This window comes from Lonchura striata, chromosome 3 (genome assembly GCF_046129695.1).
Source record: "Lonchura striata isolate bLonStr1 chromosome 3, bLonStr1.mat, whole genome shotgun sequence".
NCBI classification, from domain to species: Eukaryota; Metazoa; Chordata; class Aves; order Passeriformes; family Estrildidae; genus Lonchura; species Lonchura striata.
In genome coordinates this window covers 99,513,524-99,526,407 of record NC_134605.1, presented here as the reverse complement: position 1 = coordinate 99,526,407, position 12,884 = coordinate 99,513,524, and the positions used below count along the sequence as shown (strand labels likewise).

The 12,884-nt window shown below is 40.5% G+C and overlaps 1 protein-coding gene across 2 annotated transcripts in view; it reads left to right on the top strand.

Moving 5' to 3' along the window:
- Positions 1-3,736: 3,736 nt before the first annotated feature.
- Positions 3,737-12,884, top strand: part of NOL10 (nucleolar protein 10) — a 52,449-nt gene continuing 43,301 nt past the window's right edge. Inside the window, exons 1-7 of one of the 2 annotated variants that reach the window (XM_021525406.3) lie at positions 3,737-3,861; positions 4,297-4,342; positions 5,081-5,179; positions 5,973-6,050; positions 7,876-7,913; positions 10,708-10,844; positions 11,564-11,629. In XM_021525406.3, coding sequence (XP_021381081.1) covers positions 3,796-3,861; positions 4,297-4,342; positions 5,081-5,179; positions 5,973-6,050; positions 7,876-7,913; positions 10,708-10,844; positions 11,564-11,629 — 530 coding nt within the window. In that variant the 5' untranslated portion in view covers positions 3,737-3,795. The remainder of the gene's footprint in view (positions 3,862-4,296; positions 4,343-5,080; positions 5,180-5,972; positions 6,051-7,875; positions 7,914-10,707; positions 10,845-11,563; positions 11,630-12,884) is intronic. The other variant, XM_021525407.3, reaches the window with a different exon arrangement.

Below are 12,884 nucleotides of genomic sequence, written 5' to 3'. Positions count from 1 at the left end.
CTTATCCAGGCATGGTCTGAAGGTAACAAGTGTCTATACGCTCGGTACCTGCCTCTGAGAGGCATCTCTGCAAGGAGTCGAGCCCCCTCACTGGGGGTTATCCAGTTCTCATCTTCCAGTTGAATTGTCTAATACTTAGGAATACTTGTCATACTTAGGCAATCTCTGCTATTACTGAGGACTTATTTTCTTCCAAATATTGTATATTTTTAACTTATGTTTCTCTGTAACAAAGGTAAATGAGGCCCCTACAAGAAATTAAACAGAAGGGTGTTCTTGGTTTTCCATATGACCTGTTGTAAACAAAGAGGGTTTGAGATGCTGGGTGCAGGTAGGTCTGGACATGCACAGAAGCAGAGCTCTTGACACTTCCAAGAACCGTGAATGAAGACCCCTAAAAGATTTAAGTGTCTTCAGCATAAGGGAGAAGCAGTTGATGCAAGGCATGCTGAATGATGCCATGTAAATAATGCTTTAGGTAGCTAATGTGTAGGTCAAGGTCTTAGACCCTAAATGTATAGGTTCTTTAGGTTAGCCAAGGATTCATCATCCTTTGCTTCTCTTTAACATTTTTATTGATATATAAAAAAGCAATACATGTGTGGAGGAGGCGAGTCTCTACTGAAAGCACTCCAGAAAAAGACATTGAGAAGATTTGCAGCTGAAATAACCATTTCATAGAGATTTTTTGTTTGCTTTTTTTTTTCTTTTCTAGGCTAACTAACCATTCAATTCTCATAACTGCTATCATTCTAATTCTTTTCAATCATAGTGTCCCCTAGGGCATGACAAAGGGTTTTCCAGAAGTTATGGGGAAAAATTAACATATTGATCTGCAAGATGGCATTCACAGAAGAAGCGATTATTGTCTAATCCTTATTTTTTGTTTGTTTCTTTAGACTATACATTTTAATAATGAAAACATACTTATCTACACCATATATCTTTACCCACAGCTTACAGATCTGATAGGTACAGTGGACCTGATCACCTAGATAAGGCAGTTCTTTCCCATCTCAAGAACAGTATTAACTGGATCCTTGCTGCAGTCTCAAGCTGTGGAAATGCTTTGCATAATTAATTTTAGAAATGTTACATTCTCATAATTTCCTTAAATTTAGAATCATGTAAGTTGAAACTAGTGCTAACAGATGAGAAAAGTTTCTTGCTGCAGAGGTGCTAGATTTAAGAGTATTTTTCTGTACAAATGCTTGTTATAACAAATAAGGTAAAATCCAAGCCATAAGGTTGTTGGATTTCTGGATTCTACAATATACACTCCTTAATTCCTGAACATTTTTATAGCAGGAATGCCATTTCCCCCCTTCATATAGCTTTTTTACTATTATTAAAGTGACATATTTTATGCCACTTATTGTTTTAAAAGAAAATTAAGAAGAAGGACAATGTTAATGTCTAAACAATGTTCTGTTGAATGTTTTCCATTATCATATTTTCTTGGTTTACTGTGACTTTTCAAACTTTCTTCTTTTTACCCCATTACATATTTTTAGGCTGGATGAAGCAGCAGTGAAGGGGAAGGAGCCAGCAGCATATGCTGAGGGACAAGGATCATGCTGCAGTTTGGTGGTAACACAGCTCTGCCAGCTCATTTCCCTGGCTGGTCCTGCATGTGGTGCCATGTGATCTCAGAGCTGCCTAATTCCCTCATGATCATCACGTGTCTTTCTGCTCCCTTTGATTCACCAAAGCAATGAACTTTTCTGTGACTTTGTCTCTCAGTATTTGGGAGTACTTCTTCAGGTGCCACACTGAGGGAGAAAAACTTTGCCTCCAAACAATCATTAAGGGTATTGAAATACCCTACTTGAAGTATCTCCCAAGACAACTTTCTCAAACAGATAACCAGAATTAATTACCTAGACAATTATAACACTGACACTAGAAGGAAAGCTGCTATTTCCAGTGTTCTACACCTTCAGGAATTCCTTGTAGGTTCAGACATCATAAGCTGCTGAATGCCTTTTGAGTGCCCTGGAATATCCTGTTGGGCCTTCAATCTGCTGTTCTAGAATAACACAGATCTTCTGCACATCCCAAGCCATATCAACCAACCCCCCCCCATGAATGTCTGGGATTCCTTACAATATCCAGAATTGTGGATTCAGCAATTCAGTAAATTCAGCAATTCAGCTTTAAATGTCTATTAATAGCTCATGTTGCTCTAATCAGACTGTGGAACTTGATCAAACTCACCCCATAGAAGACATTCAGTGGCTGCTGCACCACTCCTTCACTGTTAATTAACTGCATTTACCAGGGATGAGATTCAGCTGCCTGAGCTTCTAGTGCCACCACAGATGACCCTGCACATCCTGCCCACCTCCAGATTATACTGCAGAAGGGTTTGGATTTTACGTAGGTCTTGTGTCAGCCCTGTCCAGGTGCCCTGGATACCACACAGCATCTCAAATGTCACTAGGCAAACTACATATAAGCAAGTAAAGCCTTAGCTCTCTGAAATGGGAGCTTAAACATCTAGTTTAAACTTATAGGTATCTATATTTAGGTGTGCTCATCTCCCAAGAATCTCAGCTCTAACACCTTGTCATACAACCCCAAATGGAGCTCTTTTTAGTAATGATACTGGTATCATCATTGCTGTGATACACCATTCATAAGACTTATTTGAAACTACTTCAGTTTGCTTCAGTGCCAGAGTTATGCAGTGTTAAAAATTTAGTTGTGATTTTCATTGTTTCTTCAACGTGGGTATGGAGTGGATATACATTATTTCAGTCCTTGTTTTTGGTACTGTAAATTGGAACAAGAATCGTTGGAATTCTGGATACTGGTTTTCTTTTTTCAACAGCAATGCTACAAAGCAATAAGAATGTATCTTTCTGTGGTCGCTAGCAAGGTTCTGATGAGCAAATCCGGGACTCACTGTTTTCCACGACTAACGCACACGGCTTTCCACAGGGTGAGAAAATTAACCTGCTCCACCAAGACTGCAGGAATAACTCCTGCCTTCCTGAGTTCACATGGAAAGTGACGCCACAGCCTGCCTGATGGACACTCCTGGGGACAGACAGGGCTCTCAGTGTCCGGACACAGGCCGGGCCCTGCGGAAAGGGCACACGGCTGCCCCGACCCCTGCCCTCTGCCCCATCCCGGCTCCTGCCCTCTGCCCCATCCCGGCTCCTGCCCTCGGCCCCATCCCGACCCCTGCCCTCTGCCCCATCCTGGCTCCTGCCCCCTGCCCCATCCCGGCTCCTGCCCCCTGCCCCATCCCGGCTCCTGCCCTCGGTCCCATCCCGGCTCCTGCCAGCGCCGCGCTCCGGGGCGCGGGGACCGCGGGCAGCGCCCAGGGACGAGGCAGCAGCGGAGCTCGCTGTCCCGCGGTTGGCGGTGCTTGTGAGGCGGGGCAGAGCCGCGGAGCTCGCTGTCCCGCGGTTGGCGGTGCTTGTGAGGCGGGGCAGGGGCAGAGCCGCGGAGCTCGCTGTCCCGCGGTTTGCGGTGCTTGTGGGGCAGGGGCAGAGCCGCGGAGCTCGCTGGCCCGCGGTTTGCGGTGCTTGTGGGGCAGGGGCAGAGCCGCGGAGCTCGCTGTCCCGCGGTTGGCGGTGCTTCCCCCGTTCCCGGCGTGAGGCGGGGCAGGGGCAGGGCCGCGGAGCTCGCTGGCCCGCGGTTTGCGGTCTTCCCCCGTTCCCGGCGTGAGGCGGGGCAGGGGCAGGGCCGCGGCCGCCCTCCCCGCCGTGCCGCCGGCCGAGCTGGCGGAAGCGCCTCGCCTTCCGCTTCCTCTCTGCCCGGGAAGAGGCGGGCGCGGCTGCGGCCATGCAGGTCTCCAGCCTCAACGAGGTGAAGATCTACAGCCTGAGCGCCGGCAGGAGCCTCCCGGAGGTGAGGGCGGCCAGGGGAACGGCCCGGCCCGGCCCGGCCCGGCCCGGCCCGGGTCGGGTCCCGCGGCGGCAGCCGGAGCCGCGCGGTGCCGGCGCGGGGCCCGGCCCGGCCGAGCCGCCCCGGCACATGTGCGCTTGTGTTGGGATCGGTACCGAGAAACAGCCCTGAGCCTTTCTTACATTGGAAATGCAGTTTAAATGAGTGAGACTTTGGCTGTAGAGCTGCTGGTTCACAGACCCGCAAGCAACACGACCCTGTACGTGTTCTTGGTGTGGAATGGTTAAACTTACCAGTGGAAGGGAAATTGGAAGATAATCAAGGAATAAAAGAATTAGCGTCCTAAGTGTCTTATGTTTCAAACGGTTGGATAAACTTTGATGCTCGGGTTCCTGTATGAATAATGAGTTCAAGACTGATGTATACCTTTGCTTGCAGTGGCTCTCTGATAGGAAGAAAAGAGCTTTACAGAAGAAAGATGTGGGTGAGTTTTCCCTTCGCAGGGTGCTCAGCAATACTTGGCTACTCCACCTACATAACATGCAGACCCAGAGGAGACTCCTCACAGACTGATACACAGAAGTTATCCCTAAGTCATAATATAAAAACGACAGACTTAAACTACAGATAGTTCTTTCAAATTCTCGTATAGCTTCAGATGAACATTGTATAACCAGTGGTGTTTTAAACTTTAGACGTTAAATATTTGGGTTGTGTATTTGTGTAACAGAAACACGATGAATGAATTCCATGTTGTCCCTTATGTTAAAATCAGACCATAAATTCCTCTGTGACACTGTGCTAATCTTAGAGAGCGGGACCACATCATTACAGCCTAAGCGTCTTACACAAAATAAAAAAGGCTATTTGGGATCATTGGAAGTGTAATACAAGAAACCTAACCAAGAAAAAAATACGTAGAGGTAATGGGGCGTAGAATACCTTATACAAAGCCTTAATTGTGAAAGTGTGCAATGAGTATTTGCTACTATGTTGTATAATAACTTGTAACACAGTTACATTGGGGTACTAATTTACTTTGCACAGGGGTAGTCTGCTGCTTAGGGTTAGCAGACTGTTAAACTGCTTATAATGTGATAGTTGTTATATATGTAAAGGATATTCCCTATACTCAGTGAATTCAACATGCTTCCTTAGGAAACTTACAGGGTTTTTTTGACTGATGGAATTGTGTTAATCCTACAATTTCTTTTCTTTATAGATATCCGTAGAAGAATTGAACTTATTCAAGACTTTGAAATGCCCACAGTTAGCACAAAGATTAAGGTATCAAGAGATGGACAGTATATTATGGCAGTTGGTGAGTTAACAGTCTCTCTAACAGAGGCCAAAAGTCCTAGGTAATCTTGTGTGCAGAGTGACTTAGTGTTTCAGGTAGAATTGTTAAGAGTTCATTTTAAAGTGTGGAACTGAACATTCTGCTGGAAGCTTACTGTTAACATGTGACAGAATGGCTGTCTTGGGAGTGGTGCTGTGGAACACTTCTGTTTAGAATACATGCATTCTTAGAATCATAGAATGGTTTGAGTTGGAAGGAACTTTTGAAAATTATCTAATCCAACCCCCTTGCTGCCAGGGTTTATAATACAAATAAAAAAAAAACCGAATAGAACAAATCCATCTATAATACAGTTAAATGCTAAGTTCTGAATTACTTTTGGTGTATATATGTTAAATAACTTCTGAACATCATTGTTTGAGTATTGTTTTATAGGAGGAGGATAATCTGCATTTTGTGACTGTCAAAATGGGATCCAAACATGAATCCTTTAGTAGGTGTTAATAAAATGAGGAGCCTTGGTCTTGCAGATTTACTGGAAGCTGTTACTAGATTCTGTATGACGTATCTGGTTAGGAGAACCTGCATACTAGTGGGGTGCTTACAGAAACCAGGCTGTAAGGTTGTGTTACTAACAGGTATGTCTTTCCAGTCACAGAGGCTTTGGGAAGATCAGAAGACTTATAGTAGAAACACAGTAAAGCCTGTATATGTAAGATGTTACACTTTAAAAAAAAAAAGCTTTTGTGTTATCTTTTTGTTTAACTTTTTTGTTTAATTAAACATCTTAATTTATCATAAATTACTCTTTCAGGGACTTACAAGCCCAGGGTCCGCTGTTTTGATACCTATCAGTTATCCCAGAAATTTGAAAGATGCTTAGATTCCGAAGGTTAGTATAAGCCATTGCTGTTAGTGCATAATAGTACCTGTTAGTACATGTCTCTCATACATAATTCAGGTTGGACTCAAGCAGAAATTCTGCTCCCTGTGCTCAGGGGACAGAATGGACTTCAGGGGAATACAAGAATCTAGAGTAAAACCATCTACTCTTCAGATCTGAATTTTCCCCTTTTATTCTGATTTCAAAGTTCTTTCCTTGACTGGAAAAGAGGGTGTGAGTGATGTAAGATTTACCTTGAGCCAGAAAGTGTGGGGCTCAGAGGGTGAATGTGGCTGACGTCAGTGTTCTGTTTGGTGGATGTGATGAGGACAAAGGCTGGGTGGTGGCAAGATCTCCCTTCTTACCTGTTCTTTGAGGCAGTAAGGTAGGAGAATGCATGGTGGGTTGCTCTGTTTTCTCTCTGGAGCTGAAGCTGAGTAGGTGAGATACAGGGTAAAGAGAATTTCCTGGGGGAGTGTTGGTTTGTTTGTTTGCTGGTTTGGTTTTCTGTTTGTTTTCTGGAAACAAGGTACTTAGGGGTAGATAGTGGCATGGCCAAGGCCGTAATTAAACCCTATTTGCTACTAATTTGGTGGGAGAGCAACTGTGGTGAGGAAAATAAGGAGCCATCTAGACAATGGGAAAGGGAGAATTAGCTGGCAGTTAGAGCAGGGCAGGAGCTGCCACAGCTCTGAGCTTTTAGGGTGCTTAAATTTCAGGAATTCTGAGGTCATTTTGTTTGTTTTGTTTGTTTTTTGTTTTTTTTCCAGGGATGGTAGGGGAGGGGTGGGAGGGTTGTTATTTCAGTTTTTTTTGTTTGAAGACTGATGAATGAAAGCTGGGATGTAGGGGTGACCAAAACAATGAGAAATTGAACATATTCATTATAGAAGAATTGAGCTGGTCTGACTTTGATGTGTGTGAAAGTGATGCAAGAAATAAAAACTGTAATAAGAGCATGGGGTGTTTCTGTGCTCTCTGCCTTAGGACTACAAGGAGTCATGTAGGGTGAGGGAGCACTGTTAGGCAGGGTTTCAGAGAAGCTGGGAAGGTATGGCAAGAGTGAAACCCTCTTTAAAAGAATGGAAGTCATTGTAATCATAAATGCTTGCTGCTAATTAAATTTTTTTGAATTGGCATCTTAGTAGACTGCAGAAGTATGTTTTAATTTGAAGTCTAGCATAGAGTCACTTCAGGTAACTTTAAATTAGTTGACCTTAAATGAGTTATCTCATTTAAATAGAAACAATTTAGCTGAAGCAGCTACTCCCTAATGTTGCCTACTCAGCTCAATTAAAACTAGGCAAAGTTCAATATGGTAGTGTTCAGCATGAGTAGTAACTTTCACATTTGTGATTTTTTTTTGAGCCTTAACTTCTTTTGTGGAAGTGCTGACCCCTTGGAAGGACTGTGCATGCAAATTTATGCATATATGTCCAAACTCATGTAATTCTTTATCTTCTTTGATGGATTACCAAAGCTCCATGAGCCACACACTCACTGAAAACCATTTGCTTAGACATTCCCACACCCATAATATACATGGTTGAGCATTGTGTTGAGGAACGTGTCAAGTATACAAGAACAATAAAAAGATTACAGGATGGATCATATGTTTCTAAAGTTTTAGAAAACTACTTATGTTTTTGCAAATCAAGTTACATAATTAGAGATCTTACTAAAGATTGATGCCTGCATTATGCATTGACACCTGTGGGGAATACTTACATCACTAAAGATTAGCATGAGTGTAAATGTTTTCAGGATTATGCCAATATTTGCAAATAAGTTTGCTTGCTTTGTTGACTCAAAATTCTCTTGCTCTCTCCTCTAGTGGTTACGTTTGAGATTTTATCAGATGATTACTCAAAGGTATGTTTAGTAGTTTTCAGTGTATAAATGAAAAAATTGTTTAGTATGTATATTAAAATGCATTTTCATATATAGTAAAGGCAGTCAATCAGCACGGCTTTTGAAACAAAAATGTTTTTTTAAAAACTGCAAACAGGATAAACATTTTTTGCACATTTAAAATTTTGTTTGTTTTCTTTGTGTCTTTGTGCTATAATTTACTTTACAACTTTTAAAGTCTTTTGTCTGTTGGAGAGAAAAACTTCAAATAGTGATCTATCCTACAAACAAAATAATGTGAAAAATGGAATTAACTTTTCTTTCTGGGCTACCATTTAGTCACAATCCCTTGTGACAAGTGATGCACACATACGCTGTTTTTGAAAGGTGGGATAGCTATGGGTACGTTAACAACCTGATTTGTCAGTGTTATAGACATGATGATGACGAGCATATGAATGAGGCAGAAATAGTGGAGAGAAGTAATATCTTTTTTCTTTAGTTTTACTTTTAAATGAAGTGCTGTACCTGAAGGAATTACCAAAGTGTTTATTTTTTATGCTTTTTTTTTCTGTGAAAAGACCTTACCATTTCAGGTGTAGGTTTGTTTTAATAAATACTGCTATTTGATCAGAGACATGATCATCTAGCCTTGTAGGTTTTTTTGCATTTTTCCTGTGAGATTTCCAAGGAAGTGCATGAATTCAAGTAGCAGAAGGTAATGGCTGACACTTTACAGTAGCTTCCCACTTGCCTGTCTGGTGGAAAATATTTCTGGCTCTACATACCAAATAGTCATTTGGGAGACTGAGGAACATGCTGTCTTCCCAAATCTTTTTGACTGGTTATGAACAGAAAGGTGTGTGTGTTTTCAGCTGAAATGGGTGCTGCATTTCAGGCTGAAGCCATACTTTTTCAGCTTCATACAATCTTTATGTTTTTAATTTTATTTTACTAAAACTTAAGAAATTATCAGAAAGAAAAATGAACTTCATGTAGCTGTCATAATTTGTGGACATGTTAGAAAGAGGGAACAATATTTGAGAAATTACACTTGAAATTTTTAGAATCATAGAAGTATCGATTGGAATAGGACTTTAAAATATTATTTTAATGCTTAAGCAGTTCTGTCAAAATCTGCAGGCATGGTGGTTCCACAGATTTACTGAATAAATTGTTGCAATTCTGCTCTACCTTGTCATAAAGAATTTTTCGTTCCAGTCAAATCTGCTTGGGAAAATCTTAAGTTTTTACTGTTGCTACTGGAAAGAGGGATTTTTTTTTTGTGCTGTATTCTGTCCCTTGTCAGTCTTGGTAGCCCTCTTGGTGCTCTTGGCATCCTTTCATAGCCAGGAAAAATAGTGTCTCTCTAGATCTGTTCCTGCCATCCCTGTAAGGTTGCTTTGAGTCTTATTTGCATTTTCACAGTGAGAGCACCTTTTTTCTTTCATGCAAATTAGTATCCATAAGGCCAGTTACATTTCTGTGCTTTTCTAAGTTTTAAGCCCAAAAGTCTTGGACTAAGTTTTAGACTTGGGAGAGGGTGTAGTATATTTTTTCCCACAGCCTTTTGCCAGGAGACCTGTATTTCCACATAGTATTTTTGCCACACACCAGCACCAATGCTTTTGCTACCCTTAGGTTATAGTTTTCTGGTGGTGACCAAAATTAATTTAGTAAGAAGAAAAGACAAACATGATTTACAGTGAGCTGTATCCTCTACTAGTGAAAGAGAACACGAATATATTCAAGTCCAGTATTGTAGAAATTTGTGTTTAAATAAAAAATTATTAGCGGTAAGACAATTATACAAATTTATAAAGAAAGATGACAGATTTAAAGTAACTTATGTCCCTCACCTTCCCTGAGTTTCTCATCCTTATTTCATTGTTAGCAATGTAATTTAGCAGTAAAAAAATGTAGATATCTTCACTGCGTACTGTTTTTAGAAGATGCATGTACTACACAAGCCAAATGAAAGTGTCACTTTTCTAATCCAAGATAAATAGGGATGGCTCAGAGACAAGGGTTTGGTTGTGATTATCATGCATGGTACGAGTTTGGGCCAGGCCAGCTGTTCCTCCATTGCTCAGTGCTTGGCCATGGTTTGAGGTGCAGTATGAGTGCAGCACGTGATGGGGGTGATCCCGTTGCTGGAGTGGGAAGAATCCCTTCCTGTGGGTATGTGCCACCTTAACCTGACATAAGGAGTGCAACAGCAGGACCTGGCCTATTTTATTTACTGGGGTAGACTGAGCTCTCTAGTAATGCCTCCCTTTAGGATTTTCCAGGACTGAGATGTTTGTCTAAGTTTCAGAAAGAAATAATGTTCTTATTCAGCTGGCAAAGAAGAAAAATGCAGAAAGATCATTGGTGTCATTTATTGGAATGCTGTTGTACATCACGATGTGTAGCTCATGTGCCTAGTCCATGTGAATGTACTGGTTCAGCACAGGACAGCTTTGTACCTGGAAGAAATCACTAACTGTAGTGTCTTGAAGGAAGTAGAAATATTAATTTTGGTGCAGCAGAGCATGAGATAACTGTGGTGTTTCTGACTGTAGAGTCACTTTCAGGGTATCTCATTTACTCTTGTGAATATGCAAAAAAATATGTATTAATAAAACTCTGCTGTGGCTAGTGAGAATGATGAAGCATTAGTTGATTCTATCATTTTAGTAGAAATTGTTTGAATAAGTTGTGATAAGGCCGTATAAGTTTGAAAAAAAAACCCACTGAAGTTTGTGCTGTAAAACAAGTTGAGAAGATATTTGTCTGTTTCTGTATGTTTCAGTGCTTTTAATTTTATTTTCAGATTGTCTTCTTGCAGTGTGGCAGATATGTGGAGTTTCATTCGCAACATGGCCATTACTACAAGACAAGAATACCAAAATTTGGTAGAGATTTCTCTTACCACTACCCATCGTGTGACCTGTATTTCGTAGGAGCAAGGTATTAAGTGGAATATTTTGTTTCAGTTTTGTTAGCAGTATTTTCCAATAATAAAATTAACATTAAAATATTAGAAAAGCTAAGAAATGGAGGAAGTTGCAATTCCAACCAAATTAATAAAGAAAGACAGTGAAGAGTGGAAAATGTGGGAAGATTAAAATTAATTTAGTTTCCCATGCTATTTTTAAGCTGTTTCTTTTTTTATTCTTAAACCATGTATTTGCAAATTTGTATTTAAAACTACCTGCCAGTTTTAAAAAGTGTTTAGCATTTAAGTGAAGTAAATAACTTTTCCTATCTTGGTTGGTGTTTTATTGTTGTGAAGTGTGAGTTAAATAACATAATTTGGTTTCTGAAAAGACACAGTAAAAATAAAATTAGATCCTTAGGGTTTTAAACAAAGTTACTAGAAATTCAAGATGTAACTTAAATCACAGGAAATTAATAGATCTTGAGAAATGAGTAAATGTATCTTGCCTGGAAAAATAATAATTGGTAGGATATTGAAGTATAATAAATAAATGGTGAACGTGCACATTTTTCTCTGTATTTTGAACACTGATTTATATATTTGTCTTGTTGTAAATTGTAAATTCTGAAAATTGTGTATTTGGCAAAATTAAGCTGTGAATAAGAATCCTTACAATACCTCCAAATTTACAGCAGTGTTTTTCAGTATTTGTAAGGCACAAGAGTAATTTTGGGTTTTACTTTTGTAGTTCTGAAGTGTACAGGCTAAATCTGGAACAAGGAAGATTTCTGAACTCCTTGCAAACTGAAGCTTCGTAAGTTCTGTGTAATGCATGACCTCTGTCTTCTTTCCACCAGGTGGAAGCAGACTTGCAGCGTGCTCACCCCCAGTACTCTCTGAACACTGCCCAAATACTTTGCAGGGTTGAAAATGAACATGTGCTGAGTCTGAGTCTCATTTCATTTTATGTTCTGTATTTTTTTGTTCTAGTTTTTATGTTTAATTGAATTTTCTTTTGTGGATGTTTTAAAATTGCTTAATATAGACTAAATAGGTATTATATAACTTGATCTTAAGAGCATTTCATTAAAACTTTGCCGTTATTACTCAATTTAGCCATCACATAGAGATCTACCCACAGGGTATGTACTTTCCCAGACATGTCTTTGTCCTTCTGCTCTTGAAGTAGCCCAAAGAGAATTTTATATCTCCAACATGTGTCTGATTCTTTTGAAAATCCTACCAGAGTAGGAACTGAGTTTTTTTTTTCATGTGGGGAGAGGCAGATGAGAACAGACTTCACTAGATAGAGTGGCTTGTTAGTGGGCAGCAGCTGGTGTTGGGTGGACAGAATATCTTAATGGAGCTCAAAAACTGAGCAGCAGGAGGAAAAAAAAAAGGAAAGTCTTGGAATGGGAGAGGTAAGGGTGTAAAGTAAAATCTGGGTTAGAGAGATGTGACTGAAGTTGTGAGAATGTTTTGAGATGAGGGAGTTGGATAAGTTACAGAATTAGAGGTAGAGAACTTTGAATGAAAGAAGTTGGAAAGTGCTGGGATAAGTGGTGTAGAAAGAAATATTTGTACTTTGGAAGAATTGCTGTTGAAATACAGGGCTCTTGAGTGCCATGTTGAGAAACAGAATACTTGGGTGAGATGAAGGAGACCATTGGTCAGACAGAACATGTTGGAGATGTAAGCCATAGAAGATAAGTAATCATAAAGATCTTTTGACATAATTAAAATCAGAGATTCATTTAGGTTGGAAAAGACCTCTAAGATCATCAAGCACAACCATTGACCCAACATGGCCAAGTCCACCCAAGACCATGTCCCCAAATGCTTCATCTAATGTCTTTTAATTATCTCCAAGGGATGGTGATTGAACCACTTCCCTGGGCAGCCTGTTCCAGTGATTGGCAACCCCTTCAGTGAAGAAACTTTCCTAGTATCCAATCTGAGCCTGGCACACCTTGAGGCGATTTCTTCAAGTCCTATTGAGTTGTTTAAGAATACAGTGGAGCAGAGTGATGTGGCAGGGCTTGGTGGTAGGTGGTGGATATGGGCAGAAG